This window comes from Chenopodium quinoa, unplaced genomic scaffold (genome assembly GCF_001683475.1).
Source record: "Chenopodium quinoa cultivar QQ74 unplaced genomic scaffold, ASM168347v1, whole genome shotgun sequence".
Taxonomy (NCBI): Eukaryota; Viridiplantae; Streptophyta; class Magnoliopsida; order Caryophyllales; family Amaranthaceae; genus Chenopodium; species Chenopodium quinoa.
In genome coordinates, this window is record NW_018742914.1 from 6,688,477 (window position 1) to 6,704,037 (window position 15,561).

Sequence of the window (15,561 nt, forward strand, 5' to 3'; positions counted from 1 at the left end):
ATATAAAAAAAATATATAATATTTAATTAGTTTAAACTTAAAAATTGTATTCGCCAATTTTGCTTACGTGAGATTTGAATTATTTAATTATAAAAGAAATATAATAATCTCTTATTTGATTGACTACAACAAAAATTTATAATCCTATGTGGCACTCTAAGAAAATTAGATCCTAAGTGGCTCTCTAAAAACTCGGGAAAAAACTCCCCTTTATATATATATATATTAGATTGTATAACAAGGTTGTCAGAATGTCAAGGTGTCAATTTAGATCGTTAATTTGGGTTTGATTGAGTCTATTTGGATTAGGTCTGTATTGAATTTGAATCACGTTGAACCATATTGATAATACAGGTCGAAATCTAAATCAAATAATTTTTAAGTTTAAATTTAGTTAAGCTAGAAAAAGTCGATCTTTGACACCCCCATAAACTGCATGAACAAAGAAACATGGGAGGACATCCATCGGGGGTGAGCATGGGACATTTACCCGTACCGTTAGTACTAACAGTTCGGGTACCCGATAACAAAAATCACTAAAAGTGATAACTATAACCGAACCGATAAATTTGGGTACCCAGATTTTTAGATCGGTTATCGGATACCCAATAAGATATCAAATAATGATAATTAAGGTTAATAATGTAGTTATTATGATACCATTTAACACTAATTAACAACAATACCACATTATCTTGACCAAATTATTAATAATATTACTAATCATTTATATTAAAGTGATTATGAAGTAAAGTGTAAGAATTTAGATTTTAAAAAATAGATTTAAGTAGGGAAAAAAAAAACAAAAAAAAAAATGCTTATCAGATCAGATCGGATCAAGTAACTGTTAATTTTAAAATGACATCCAATAATCATATCCGATAACAAATTACCGAAATAAATACTTGAATCGCTATGGTTAATGGATCGGATACCCTAATTTTTGGAAGGTTACGGATCGAATTTTCGAAACGGTTATGGATCGAATTTTCGGGTAGTTTGCTCGGCCTTAACATCCGTGGCAAAATTCTAGTCATCAAAAGGATACAAAATTTCAGCCTCAATCTTTCTACCATTCCAAAAATAAACGAAAAACCCCGCAAAAAAAATAAAAAAAAAAATAAAAGGAAGATATGCTCCAAATCAAACTGTTTAACATTAACTTCCACCATTGATGAATCTTCTTTGCTGATGTACTTCACCTTCACTTTATACTCCATAAATCCATGGCTTCCGTGGCCCCATTTACCCTTTTTCTGAAATGGGCTCCCCATAATTTATCTCTCCAAAGTTGTAGGAGTAATTCCTCCAAATTTTCACAAAAATTTCTGGGTTTTGGGAAGGTTTCTTCTCTATCTATTTATGGTAATGGGTTTAGTAGTAGTAGAAGAAGAAGTATTTTTACTTGCTCTGCTTCAAATAATGAATCCAATTCTTCAGATGAAATCAGGTTTTATTTGGTTAATTTTGAAATTTCCTTAATTTTTATTTTATGTGATTTTATTGTGGTTGTGTTATTTTGAGAAATTGTTTTTTATTTCACAGTAATGTGCTAAAAATGTTGGATTATGATGCTGTTTAATGTTTACAGAGAAGGGAATTTGAGATTAATTTGAATGATCATAGTTAAGAAATAATTTAGTGAAAGGTTTAGATGAAGCTTTTGACTTGTTTAAGGTTGTTTGTGGAAATATTATGGGTGTATTGATAATTTAAAATGTCGAAATCTTGTACGTGGGGGACTTATAATAAATTATTGTAAGTTCGCCTCACCTAAGACTTGTTAAAGCCAGCCAAAAGGTGTATTGCATATATATGCTTGCTCTTCTGAAATTTGTATCTTGTAATTTTGGAAATGTTCCATACATTTCTATATAGACAATTCAGAGATTAGTCTCGGTAATGTTACTAAAGCTTCAAAGGGTCCAATATTTCTATGTCAAAAGGTACTGTAAGTTGAAATGATATGGAGATGATTATGTATTAATATGTCTATCATGCCTTACAAGTTACAAACAATAGCCACTACTCAAACAGAAACAACTATGTACTTCCTAGCCATTCCTTATCAGAACCAGAAACCTTCTTCCCTAATATGCCACTGATCTTCTAGTTGATCTGAGTATGGAACTATGGATATCGTGATAAATCACTTATTGTAGTCATTTTATAGATGCGGATTGCATGTCCGATCCCACATGGCTTCATTACAGTCACACTGCATTTTATACAATGTCGCAGCTACAACAGCTGCAGCAATATTTCTTCTGCCCTGGGATCTTCTATTCCTCCTGGTTTCATTTCATAAGCAATTAAAAAGTACTCGTAGTGGTTTCTTCCTTGATTCTTTTCAGCCTAGGACATATGTCAGTCTCACTTGTATGGAGGTGAACCGTGAACTCTTTGCCTACTTCGTACTTTGAAGCCTTCTTTAACATAGCTAGCCAAATAATATATATGTGCCAAGTGTAGAGAAGTGATTGCAAACATACTTGCTCCATTGCAACTTATTCCCAGGACCTAGAAATTTTGTATAGGTTCTAGCAATCTTATACAAAGTAATATTGATCACTAGACCATCTATCATCCCTTAGTGCCACTATCAAATATTTAGATACATTTTCAGGTCCTTGATATAGACTGTATGAATGTAATTGTGTTGTGACATGTTGAGTTCTAAGCTGATATACATGTCTTTCCGACAGTGTTGCTGACTTAAATGCTTGCCCTTTTGTCTAACTTGATTAATGCTTTTCTTATCAGGTTGTGATTTCCAAGTATGGCTTCCCTGTATTCATGATTTTATTTGTTCTTCAGTTCTACAGCCAAGATAAGGAGTGAAGTTCTTACTCCTTTCCGCTCTGTTCGAATGTTCTTTTACCTTGCTTTCATGGCAAGTGGTGGCTTGGGTACTTTAATAGCTGTAACACAACTGATTGGTGCTCTTGCAAATCCATTCAGAGCAGATGAAGTCCCTGAAATTCTCAAGGGTCTTGGCATAGACGTGGCCGCAGTTTCTATCTTTGCCTTTCTATATAGTAGAGAGAACAAGGCCAAAAATGCACAGATAGCAAGACTTTCAAGGGAAGAGAACCTCTCTAATCTTAAGGTCCGTATTGTTGATCAGAAGACGATTCCAATTAGTTCATTAAGAGGGATTGCTCGCCTTGTTATTCTTGCCGGTCCTGGTTCCTTTATCGCTGAGTCCTATAAGCTTAGTGAACCTTTCACTGAGAGGCTTGTGGAGCGAGGGGTACTCGTGGTTCCATTTGCAACTGATGGAGAGCTTCCTACCTTTGAGTTTGATGAGAGTGAAGATATGAAGGATTTGACTAGCAAAAGGAAGAGGCTTTGGCAATTGCTGCCTTTTAATATATCTGAATGGTCCAAGTAAGGATCTATTTGTGGAGTCCATTGTTTTCAATATTTGTTACCCTCCTCTCTTTTGTTTTCTTAAAATTTTTGTTTTTCTTCTATACAGGTGGATAGATGAACAGAAGAAGCTAGCAAATGTCTCCTCTGATTCTCCAGTGTAAGTACTGTAGCACAGAGCCCCGAAGAAAGCTCCCCTCCCCTTCAGACTACATATTCTTGACTTTAGCTTTCTGTTGCAGCCTGCTTATGTTTTTCCTATGTTTGGAACAGATAATCCTTTGTTATTGTTGTAGGAAATCTAAATGCTTTTGCAAACAAAGAGTCCCCCAAGAGGCCCAAGTTGATCCTTTTTTCCTGTAATCATGATCTTTTTGCCCCGATGAACTCAATAGTAATTAATAACTACCAGAATCCACATGAAGTCTTGCTACTTTATGAAAAATCCTACATGGCGTCACCTATCCTACAAAGCAACTTTTCTTAGGAATGTTATCAATGAATTGTGCACTTTAATGGAGTGTTTGTCTTGTTAAGCCACCATACACCAGCTATGTTAATAAATTTTATGAATGAAAGGAATTAGTCAAACTACATAATAAAACTCAGTTTATGGTGTGTAGCTTTGTACTCTTTGGTCTTTGTTAAGCACAAATATTGGTGAACCTGCAAAGTATCAGAACAACTGAACTAGGCAACCCATTCTGTCCTGTATGTACTGTGCATATACAAGCTGATACTATGAGGCTTTGGAAGATTCTATTATTTCTAAATTCTCAGAATTTGCATAAAGGCTTATATGCATCATTTAACATCTACAGGTATATGTCCCTACGCATGGATGGTCGTGTCCGTGGAAGTGGAGTTGGTTACCCACCGTGGAACGCTTTTGTAGCACAGCTACCACCAGTAAAGGGTTTGTGGTCAGGCCTTCTTGATGGCATGGATGGAAGAGTTTGATAGGGTATTCTTATTCTTTGTTTGCAAGGTTAGCTTTTACTTGTAAATTGTATCAATTGGCAACAGCCATTTGTATGTGTCGAGTCTGTACTTCAGCTTGGTAGTATCCACCGCCTGCACAAAACACTAAATGCAACACTTAATTTATTAGTCATTTATTGATACTGGACTCCACCAAAAACAAAAACAAAAACAAAAATCTTTGTACACAAAATGCAATTTGGTCAATACTTCTGACCTCCCAACTGATCTTATAGCTCGTGTATGCTTTCAACAATTTCGTTTTATCTGTGCTATCTGGCTCTATGTTGCAGACTTGCAGTATCTTCAAAGTAGGCAGGATAAGTATATGTGTTTTAAAGACAAAAGAATTATATCAGCTGAAAGTCCTGTAACAAAGGTAGGATGAGATATCGAAGGGTAATTTAATTATCATCTTTAGGAAATTCTATAATCAAATTTCAACTTAGGAAGAAAATATATAGTGGTCTGGATTCTGAAATCTAGACGTACCATGTAATCTGTGAGTAAAATGTTTGGAATTTGTGAGTTCTGGATTATAAAACAGCCAAACAAATTGTAGATATATAATGTTTGGAATTTGAGAATTCTGGAGCTCCTTCATTTTACTCGTATATATCCGCATTTCTGAAGCCAAGATCTTAGTGTAGGCTTGTTACCTCAATTCTAGGATAAATTTTTTGTTATGACATGAGTTTTAGCAGCAGAGCAATGTTACAGAATTGACGATGGTTTTGCCTCTGACCTCTTTTCCTCAAACGAGAACAAATTCGTTTACGAGATTATTAATAAGGGACATAGGGTAACACGAGAATTCTTATGGCCTAGTAACCAACTGTGTGCGCCTCAAGTTACCGAGTTAAATGGCAAATGAGGCTTGGCTCACAGGGGATTGTGAGCTGATACTAGATAAGATCACAAGACTGTTAGTGAGCTTGTTTCTTGTGCACATTGTAATATTTTATGCTAGTCGAATGCAATGTAAATGAAAAGTAAGTGTCGAACTTATCCCTATCTGTGTTGCACTGCTGCTGCTTGAAGAATGCGGCATATTGTGTTGAAAATTCATTAAGATGTACAACAAGAATAAGTGTTACCAGTTTGCTACTGATTTTTTTAGAGTTGCTATGAATACACGGGGAAGTTTTGGGGTTTTCTTGGTTAAATTATGGGTAATTTAGGAAGAAAGATCCCTGAGACTCTGAATTTGATCATCTTTGAGATTATTCCCTGAGACTCTGAAATTAGAAATTGCAGAAGAAGATTTAACTCACAAATTCCTCTGAAATGTATGATATCATTATTCTGCTATGTCAGAATTGTTTTCTATCTGTTTTGCATAATCTTGTTAGTTCTTCACTACTCCTGTACTGCTACTAACTCTGTTGAAATAACTTCTGACCATAAGCTACTTCTACAACTCCGCACCGCTTACATTACAACAAATCAAAACTCAGAAGCAGCATTTATAACAGATTGACAGTTCAGTTCGACTATCTATCGCTTTCATAGGAGTAAATAGCAGCACGCGACAGGTTAGAGATTGCTATAAATATGAAAAGAATATGGTTAATATTGTGGATGATGAGGAGCATATATGAGCAGTTTTCATGGGCAAGAAATTGATATTCAAAAGTAGTAGATTTACATTGGATAGACAGTAGAATAGCTCCTAATTCATCTAAATGTTTGGAAATTTCACAAACTTATAGCAAAAGCACATATATTAATATAGTTTGCTTATGCAACTTCAACTTCTTGAATCTCATCCAGTGCATAGTTGTTGGTTGATACATTCGCGTAGTTCACCTTGTTGAATCTCACCACAACTGGGTATCTTGTTTTTGGGTCCTGCATATTGAAAATTACCTAGTTATATACATGTGTTTTCGAAAAAACTGAAAAACTGCAGTGATACCGAAGAGGCCTGATAATAGATGAAAGTTCGAGGGCAGAGATTATTAACCTGGTCGACAGCAACCACGTTGCCAACACCCTTGTACCAGTATGATTCCTTCCTCAAGATTCTCACCTGCAATGTACCAATTTTGAATGCAGTTAATCATCTCTTTTATGTTCATATATTAGTACACAAATATTTCAGGATGCTTTTTCTTCCTGAGGTAGTTTTACTCCTATTCTTCGTGTTCTGCAAACTGAAAATCTTAGTTTTTCTAAACAGGTACTGAACCATGACAATCAGGAGTTCAAGATGCAGGAACACCGTGAGATCATCTCACTCGAAAACTTATTACTTTTCTATAGATTGTTGTATTGATTTCATATTGGCAGTTACCTCTTTACTTTCAAATTCACAAGTTCATAATACAATATGTTACGAATCAACAACTTAAGCTATTTTAGTTCATAGAATCATCAGGATTAATATTCTTTGATATGTTGTATGGTCAGAAACTAACTCAGCAGTCAGCACCTTTGTTATTATTAGTATAAATCATTCCAAAGATTTATATTATAAATCCAATTTGACAACCGTTTTAAGCTAATTGTTTTTTTTTTGGTTCATAAGATCGAGTAGGATGTAAGCAAACATAATCAAGAGAACAAGTCGAGCCATCTAATACCAATCTGATAACACTAACACTTAACATAGTAATCAATATGTTTATATGATACCGTATCATCCAAACATATTATATATGCGTAGTGACAAGAACAGAATACTAACATGGTATCATAGCCAAAGTTAACTTGATATACAACAACTAATACAAGTAGCAATTAAAAAAAAAAACAATAAATTTACCTTAGAACCCCTCTTAGGTCCAATTGGAGGTGGCTTAGCAGCAGCTTTAGGCTTGGCCTCACCTTCGGGTGTGGCGGGAGCGGGTGCAGGAGCAGCAGCAGCCTCATCAGCTGCCCGAACAACCAACCTAGTACTCCTTGGTGATGACAAGTTTTTGTTAGACAACACAGGAGCAAACCCAAGACGAGCAGCTACTGATGATGCTATACTAGCCATTTTTTTTTTCTTTTTTTTGTTACAAGAAAATAAAATTTATGTAAGTTGAAGAATTAAGTATGTGAAAATGAAGGAGTGCCTTGAACTAGAACTAGTAGTTGTAGCAATGTAGTGGCGTTGGTATTATTCATGATCCAAAAGCTTTTTTCTGTTTTGGATTTTTGTTTTGGATTTTGGTTAAAAGATTAGGGAGGAAATATTATTTCAACCATTGGGAGTTTGCCATTTGTCTTGCCATATCTCATTTATGTGGTTTATCTTATTGCTGTTATCTTTTTCTTTGCTTTCAGTATGGCCACGGTGCTCATTATTATGGTTCAATTTTGTAATTTTAGATTTTTTTTACTTATTTATTAATTTATTTTTATATACAACTTAGGCTTTGTTTACTTCACCTTAAAAAATAATATTCAATAAAAATAATTTCATTGCAGTAAAAATAAATTCAGTTTAACAAAAATAATTTCAGTTCAGTAAAAATAATTTCAGTTCAGTTTGAATACAAATTAATTTTAGTTCATTAAAAATAATTTCAGTTCAGCAAAAATAAGGTGAAGTAAACGGGCCTTTGTCAGGTTTTTTTTATATATATATATATATCAAAATAAAATGTATTATTCTATATTGTGAAAAAAATTCACAAGTTGCACTCACTCCATTCTTGAAAGTTTGACTCGCTTTGCAATTAAGTGGTATCCAATGTGCATTTTTGACCAATAATAGATTTAGATATGTGTAAAAGAGAATTATAATAGTTAATATATAGAGATATTACATTAAGGAGAATCTAATAAGATCTCGCATGCTAATTTATATCTATAATATAAATAAAAAAAATATGGTTAAATTTATTAAGTCTTACCATATAAATAGTAAATGAGTCAAACTTTCGTCAACGAAGGTTGTATATAAAGTTTTTTAGATTAAGTCATAGTAAAATACAAAATATTATATTTCTATTTCACTTTTACAATTTGACTTGGATAGTTGGATGCATAATGCATTATGAAATTTTATATATGTACACTAATCTTATGATCCGTGTGTTAGTATAACAACATAAGTATGGTTGGTTAAAATTTATGTTGGAGTTGTGAGAGCAAGGTACAATCCAAGTATCCAAAACAAAGAAACTCGATAAGTCGATAATTTTTTTTTTTTTTGACCGGTAAACTACGGGGAGGGGGCCCTATCCCTATCACAGGAATGGGGCTGTGAGAAGTCGAACCTTCATCACATGGGGGGAGATGGAGGGACTAACCATCCCTCCATCCCCTCACTCCTCACTCGATAAGTCGATATGCTACAACATGACATGTTACTAACTTACTATATTCATTTTTGGTTGTGAATATGCGAGCCACATCTGGAAAAACCCAACATGACATAAACTAATGAACATAATTACATAAGCACCACACATTTTGATACATTGGGTATGTTTGTGCTTGGTTGCTGCCCTTTTGAAATATTAGGTGCAATGTATTATTGGACTATTCCGTGCCTTGCCTAGACAACCCTAAGGCATGCAAGTTTGGCACGCATGAGCAGAACACGATATAGTCTAGATTTATCTTTAGAGGATAAACATGTGGCAATTACGGTTATTAGCCACAATTTTCATTAAGTATTTCCTTAGATTCTTAGCATTTTGACTTTTGCAATATTCATATATTTTACTTTGACTTTATTTTGTAATATAGTTTCGTGTACTCTAGTACGTTAGCATTAAGTTATACTTTTACTTTTAACAAGTCAACTTCTTAATATTCTATTTAGTGACAATAAAGTTCATCAGATATTAAAATAATGTATATTCACAAGTATAAATGGAAGTGTTTCAAATATTATGAACCGTAGGGTCGGTGTATGCATAATGGGTAGAGCCGTAAAAAACTGACCCGATACTACAATTCTTCAAAAATCAAAATACTGAATCCATAAGTACCATTATCTAATCGATCAGTGTAACCGATCATAGACCTAGTTTGGTGGCTTTACTTATTATGATGGGAGGAGCTTTGGGGAGGGGACACAATTACACAAAGGACTATTGACTTAAAGTATTTGGGTCTTGTAGAATTGATTTTGGATCTTATTTTCCCCATTAAAATTCCTAATATATCAAAGCACTCATATATCTAACTTAGGGTCTGTTCTCATAGACTGACTGAACTCAGCTGAACGAAACTGAACTGAGCTGAACTGAATTGAAATGAGCTCAACTGAACTGAACTGAATATTTTATAAGGGAAGAAAATTAGGAGTTGAACTGAACTAAACTGAAAATAAACGTATGAGAATAGACCCTTAATTAAAATTGGATCCTATTTTCTATGGATTACCTTTGCATTAAATATCATATGAGAAGCAATATTTGTCATCACTGTCATTGCACACAAGAAAGGTGGACAATACTACAAATCTACAATAGTGCGTTTACTTATATAAGATGTTCCTTTTTTTTTTTTTTTGGCTGGCTGCAGATGTTCCCTTAAATTTAAGATGATATTCCACACTCCGAAGTAACCAGTCTTAGATGTATACTTGTATGTATTAAATGGGTCAAATAACAAGATTAACAACAATGCAACTCATTGCCCAAAAATAAAAAGTGATGAACCCTACCCTAAAATGCTACTCATTTAAGTGTGGAGGGTTAAGTTTAAGATGTATTCAAACAGTTATATAAATAATCATAGTGTATCAATTTTGATTTCAAATCATCTATGGAGTAATATCAAATATAGATTTTAGAGATGAAGTGTTCAAGGTTTAAACCCTATATAATTCACCTATAAAAAAAAAAAAAAAACCGTAAAAATAAGTTCAGTTCATTAAAAGTCAGTAATTTCAAATAAGAAAAATATAATTTTAGTATAAGATGAAATGAACGGGACCTTAGACTAGACATTATCAACACTATAAATGTATAATCAATACAGTCAGTCACACATATAATTTTTATCACGTCTATTAATTTCTCAAATGAAATTTGCTACTCAAGTCTTTAAGTACCAATAATGTACCATGTATGAAAATATTCCATCGTTACCGCTCTTTGTTGCTCCAATGCCCTTCATTAGGTAGATTAGACGACTAAAATTTGAAATATTAACTTAAAATAAACATTATTTATACAAATTAATACGTGATTTTGACATGTATTTCAAAATCAATATAATTTCAGAAAAGTATAGTAATTTGTTATCAAACGCCCCAAAATGCTGATTAACATGTTTCTTTATATTGAGTATTAGAAAATTTCTATTTAGGGTCTGTTCACACTTACTTAATTTCTGTTCAATTTAGTTCAATTCAGCTCTAATCAGTTCAGTTCAATTCAGCTCTTAATTTTTTTCTCTCATAAATATTCATTTCATCTCAATTCAGTTTAATTCAGTTTAATTAAATAGGCCATTAATCCTCAGCGCATAACTTTATTAAAATTAAAATTTTATACGTAACCGCTAGTGTTGCCCATTTTTACAAAAGGAGAGTAATTACACCCATGACCATGTACCAAAAAGTCGGACATTCAACATAACTCTCCTCTTTCTTTCTGAGTTTCCCATTGAAACGCACTGAATGTTCTCCATTAGAGCGACTTGTGATATTTGTATCTTCCATTGAAGCAGCTTCTGAGGTAATCATCGTATATCAATTTCACAATCTAGGGTTTATCGTTTATTTAATTCTCAGTATACTCAATTCAGTGTTCTTCGCTTGATTTGATACTTGAATCTAATTTGCCTTTAATGTTAGAATTTAACTATGAAATTGGACCATTTCTCCCAAAATTTGATAATTGAATCAAATTTGACTGCTAATATATTGCACAACCTTTTATGAAATTCCTATGTTCAAATAATATGGTTATTGATGATTAAACTTTTTGAAATTGTAATTGCATTTAGAATGATCACATTGGAAAGTTTTTGATTTTAGGTAATTTCTCAAGATAATGGTGTCTAAGACTGTAATCTTCACATAATATGAATGGAGTATGTAAACTACTTTATTATTCTTGGATGCTTGATACTTTGAATTTCACACTCTACTTTGTTAACGTTCTTAACTAATTGCCTGCTCTGATTCTTAAAGATGGTTTTGTATTATAATTCATGTTAGCCGACCCCAAATCATTTTAGAAATATCGAATATGACGTTGTTGTTGTTGCTGTTATTGTGTTACTAAATAGCTTTCCTATATTGATTTCAATATTAATCAGCAATCACATACATACATTGATGAGATTCTTCTGGAAATGCTTCCTGGTTTAAGAATTTTTCAGCAATCAGGACATTGATTGCTAATATTACCACAGAATATCACGTATTGTCGTTCTGCATATTGAGATAACATATCTTGTTGGACAATGTATGTGGGTAATTGGGGTATAGCACAAACATAATGGTTGTTACTTTGATCTTTCAAATAGAATGAAGGCGAAAAGAGTGAGGTTCAAGGACTCTGAAATTGAACCGGTTGATTATGCAAGCAGTAGATTTGATGCTTGTTCTGCACCATGTGAACCAAGAGAAGACCTGACAATGTATGTATGATATCTAGAAACCGAGTTACTTAGCATTGCTTTCAATTTCAGTCTTCTGATTTTGTGGATGTAGTGAGGCATTTGTGTTGCACCTGTAACACGCTCTTCATCTGATGCATTTAGGCCACCTGCAGCTTCAAATGAACCAAAAACCTCCGAGTTTGCATTTTTTAAGAGATTAAAGAAAGCTGTTGGCCACACTTCCTGTCAAAATACACTGAACAGACACAGCATGCCCGTGAGGAATTGTGGACCGACCAACCACGCTAGAGGTAGCTACCTCACTTATGCCTTCTTAAAAATAGTTAAGAAGTTCAAAACAATGAGCTTGCAGTGGGATCTTAGTAAGCTTTTTCGGTTTTGATGATACCAAATTTATTATATATGATATGCTATGCAGAGTTGGATAAAATGAAACTTACGGATGTAAAATCTTCACAGCACAGTAAGAAGCCTACAAATGGTGAAACTAACTCCTTCCTCTCTTGTAGAGATGCTGCTGTGGAAAGTTCAGGTGCGGGGCATTGAATTAATTTGTTTTTATACCACATTTTGTGATCTAAGCTACTCACTACTCAGTGGTATGTTTTGATAGCTATGCCCAGGAAGGATCGTAGCAATGAGGGATTCAAGTGCTCATCTCCTATCAAAACGCCCACTAGTATTAGTTTGGATTCCTTCCTTTCTTCAACTGCAAATGCCTCTGTGAACCCAGGTAACTCTTTGGAACTGTAATTATTGGAGAAATTGTTCAGAGAGGTAGTTCAGTGGCATTTATGCTGCTCTATAATATTTGGCTGTTGATGATTCATGTGGGAAACGTATATTGAGGTAGTATAGTGCTAGAGATTAGCTTGATTACAGCACTAATAATGGCAGAGAATTAAGAATGAAGATGATGATTATAGTAATAAGATGAGAATTACAACTAATTGAACGATAATTCCACTTTCGAGAGGTGGATTCTCTTCTAATATGAGCTTTTGAGAGGCTCACTCTCTCCCAATAACAAACTTCAACAATATTAACATATCCTAATTCTTCCTAATGAGGTCTATTTATAGAAAATCCCTCTTAACAAATCTTTAACTTATTCCCCAAGTTACTACTAATAGGCTATGACTAACATACCCTTCCCCTAATATTGATTCCTTGCATATAGATGGATGTAATTCATATATTGGTCACAACATTCTTATTGTCCAGAACTCCAGCAGCAAGATGGAGATATATTTTCGTCCAAGAGGCTGAAGTTACGGCAGCAGATTGCCAAGACCTTATTTCCTGAAACATATGAAGTCCCAAAGGAGTTAAGTGCCTGATACATCTTTATTTTTTGCTTTTCGTCTTTTTTTTACATATTTATTTTACAAAAATTCATAGATACTTTGTCAGGTCTCAGGTGTGATTTGGTTTGTCTGCTCCTGAGCCGACTGCTCCCTGAGAATTCTCAAGAAATTGTACCATCCTTGACCTTTACTGATTTAAACTATTGCTTTTACTCCTCTATCCATAAACCCCATCTTGTTTGTTTGTGCTAAGGCTAATTTTTGTGTAACAGCTGTCACAAGATCCACAACAAAGGCTACAAGAAATAAAAGAGAAAAGTCTGTTGGATCTTGGCTCAAATATTCTACTTGAGGAGGCTTCGGATACTTCAAGAAAGGTTGTGAAGGCCTCCAAGGATCACTTCTTAGATAGCCGTGTCTCTTCTTCTCAGTCCCACAGAATCTGGGGAACACATCCTGTTGATCAAATAGATGAATACCTTGATGCCTCTGCAGCTAGAAACTCTTATAGAATGCTTCTTGAGCACAAAGAAGAGAATGAGTGGCGAAGCTCTCTAAATGGTATTGCTTCTGGATGTTGGTTGAACAGATTTGGAGACGGAAATCTTTTGACATGGGATAATGAACTTCATGATTATTCTACACCAGGAAGCACTGTCCATAACATCGTCGAGAATGCAACATTTAAGCATTATCTATGTGATGCATATGACAGTAGACAGTTATGCAGATTTAGAGACCAGAATCATTCATATGAGCTTCTCAATGGAAATTATGACTCCGTTGCAGCTACTGAAAGCAGTGGTAGTCTAACATATGAACATGAGATACATGACTTCAATTTAGATAGAGGAGCACATTCTACTTCAAATTGTCAATATGATTCTCATTCTCTTGACACTTTTAAAAGTTCCAGACCTTCTGTGCTGAAAAATCTCATGGATTGCACTGAACCTAATTATCCGAGTGACTTTGAGATTAGAAGAGAACCCCGGCCTCTTTTACTTGGTTGGGATACTAATGAATTGGATATGCATAACTCGGCCCATTATAGTCATATGGAGCTTGAAGTATACTGTCCTCCATCATCTACATACAGTGAAGATCCTCAGGATAGTCCAGACCTTGATATATGTTGCGATCCATCAACTACATGGAGTAAAGATCATTGTGATAGTCTGGAAAACAGTAATTTGTTGCATTGGTCTACCTACACTTGTCAAGAACATGATTTTCAGGGACATTATTTCCGGCAAAGAGATTTAGTTCCAAGATCACCATATGTCCCATTTAGACTATCATACGGTCCAGAACAATTGAACGCAGATGATTCTGGTCTCTTTAAGAGTCTCTCAAAAGATGGCAGTTTCTTTTTCATCCCTCAGAAGAGTAATTACTCAATGGAAAACATGATTTCTGATAGGAATTGTCCTGCTGTAGAAGCTTTTCCTTTCTTTAAAGACTTAGAATCTGAAGCAGAGTTAAAATGTTAGTCACTAACTGGTATTCTGAAGGAGCAATATGAGTATACTGATTATGCACTTGAGCATTTCAGAAGGGGATATTCAAGCTCACCGTTACTCATTTCCAGTGAGAACAGCCTCACTACTATACAACCAGAAAGCTGGTCCTTGGCTCGGGTGCATGTGCCTATTGAAAGTCAGGAAGATTCACTTCCTTTGCAGGTACATACAATAGGATGGAAGTAACAGAAGTTGCTACTTACAGTGAGGACAAGGGAACAACTACTTGTAATAAACTCTTCTGGTGATTTCTTAACTCAATTAATATCTTTTTTGGTTTCATTGCTGGAATGTACATATCTTTTTCCTCTGTGATTCGCACGTTTTTGAAAGGTATACCAATGTGTTGTGGAGGCCTAATTAGTTAAAACTTCTGGCTCTGTATTTCTGCATTGCATTTGCATCTGCATCTAACAAAAACATATGTCAATTACACTTTGCCGGTTGCCACTTTGGTCATCCTTTCTTCCATTTTCTACTAAATGCTGTGAGGTAATCAATGTGCATATGTCCAGATTTCGAAATATTCTAATGCATCAGGTATAGGGAAGGGGCGCCTCGTGCCCTCGTTAATTATCATTATGGTTCAGTTAGAGGTAGCTTTAGCAAGAAGGAAAATCAGTTAGTCCCTAGTGAAAAGAGAGGGAAGTATATTAATTAATTAATCTTGACTCGTAACGTAGATTTTATTTTACAATATTTTCTGTATAACAAGCACTGAGTTCTCAACCTTGATTCCCTTAAGGATAGATTACTTGAATCCAGGCGAACTTCCTGCATATAAACTAGTATTTGACTTGTGCAATTACACCCTTTACTGTCTCTTTGGGGCGGGGTGTGCTCGAGGTGGCAGATTG

General features: G+C 34.5%; 3 protein-coding genes across 4 annotated transcripts; 2 read left to right on the plus strand and 1 right to left on the minus strand.

Moving 5' to 3' along the window:
* Positions 1 to 810: 810 nt before the first annotated feature.
* On the plus strand, positions 811 to 4,625 carry LOC110728064 (protein LOW PSII ACCUMULATION 1, chloroplastic-like). The gene is made up of 4 exons (XM_021907679.1): positions 811 to 1,450; positions 2,818 to 3,390; positions 3,482 to 3,532; positions 4,194 to 4,625. Exons 1-4 carry the CDS (start codon positions 1,227 to 1,229, stop codon positions 4,330 to 4,332), a joined length of 987 nt encoding a protein of 328 aa, XP_021763371.1. The 5' UTR covers positions 811 to 1,226; the 3' UTR covers positions 4,333 to 4,625.
* Positions 4,626 to 5,904: 1,279 nt separating this feature from the next.
* LOC110728065 (photosystem I reaction center subunit IV, chloroplastic) lies at positions 5,905 to 7,470 on the minus strand. Its single transcript, XM_021907681.1, has 3 exons — positions 7,121 to 7,470; positions 6,320 to 6,385; positions 5,905 to 6,204 (listed from the first exon to the last, which is right to left on the minus strand). Exons 1-3 carry the CDS (start codon positions 7,334 to 7,336, stop codon positions 6,094 to 6,096), a joined length of 393 nt encoding a protein of 130 aa, XP_021763373.1. The 5' UTR covers positions 7,337 to 7,470; the 3' UTR covers positions 5,905 to 6,093.
* A 3,374-nt stretch (positions 7,471 to 10,844) lies between these two features.
* On the plus strand, positions 10,845 to 15,163 carry LOC110728066. 2 transcript variants are annotated; one of them, XM_021907682.1, is made up of 8 exons: positions 10,845 to 10,982; positions 11,779 to 11,892; positions 12,016 to 12,164; positions 12,293 to 12,406; positions 12,488 to 12,607; positions 13,099 to 13,201; positions 13,295 to 13,352; positions 13,454 to 15,163. In XM_021907682.1, exons 2-8 carry the CDS (start codon positions 11,780 to 11,782, stop codon positions 14,672 to 14,674), a joined length of 1,878 nt encoding a protein of 625 aa, XP_021763374.1. In that variant the 5' UTR covers positions 10,845 to 10,982; position 11,779; the 3' UTR covers positions 14,675 to 15,163. The 2 variants fall into 2 exon arrangements, with proteins under 2 accessions (XP_021763374.1, XP_021763375.1); XM_021907683.1 differs by lacking the exon at positions 10,845 to 10,982 and having other exon boundaries at positions 11,809 to 11,892; positions 12,027 to 12,164.
* Positions 15,164 to 15,561: the final 398 nt, after the last annotated feature.

What these genes read in the sequence shown, in the direction of transcription:
- LOC110728065 (XM_021907681.1), bottom strand. Translation starts at nt 7,336, where the DNA reads ATGGCTAGTATAGCATCATCAGTAGCTGCTCGTCTTGGGTTTGCTCCT. An exon ending in GACCTAAGAGGGGTTCTAAG is followed by an intron (nt 6,386 to 7,120) that starts GTAAATTTATTG and finishes GGTACATTGCAG; the next exon opens with GTGAGAATCTTGAGGAAGGA. An exon ending in ACGTGGTTGCTGTCGACCAG is followed by an intron (nt 6,205 to 6,319) that starts GTTAATAATCTC and finishes TTCAATATGCAG; the next exon opens with GACCCAAAAACAAGATACCC.
- LOC110728064 (XM_021907679.1), top strand. Translation starts at nt 1,227, where the DNA reads ATGGCTTCCGTGGCCCCATTTACCCTTTTTCTGAAATGGGCTCCCCAT. An exon ending in AATATATCTGAATGGTCCAA is followed by an intron (nt 3,391 to 3,481) that starts GTAAGGATCTAT and finishes TCTTCTATACAG; the next exon opens with GTGGATAGATGAACAGAAGA. An exon ending in GTCTCCTCTGATTCTCCAGT is followed by an intron (nt 3,533 to 4,193) that starts GTAAGTACTGTA and finishes TAACATCTACAG; the next exon opens with GTATATGTCCCTACGCATGG.
- LOC110728066 (XM_021907682.1), top strand. Translation starts at nt 11,780, where the DNA reads ATGAAGGCGAAAAGAGTGAGGTTCAAGGACTCTGAAATTGAACCGGTT. An exon ending in CCAAGAGAAGACCTGACAAT is followed by an intron (nt 11,893 to 12,015) that starts GTATGTATGATA and finishes TGATGCATTTAG; the next exon opens with GCCACCTGCAGCTTCAAATG. An exon ending in AAATGCCTCTGTGAACCCAG is followed by an intron (nt 12,608 to 13,098) that starts GTAACTCTTTGG and finishes CTTATTGTCCAG; the next exon opens with AACTCCAGCAGCAAGATGGA.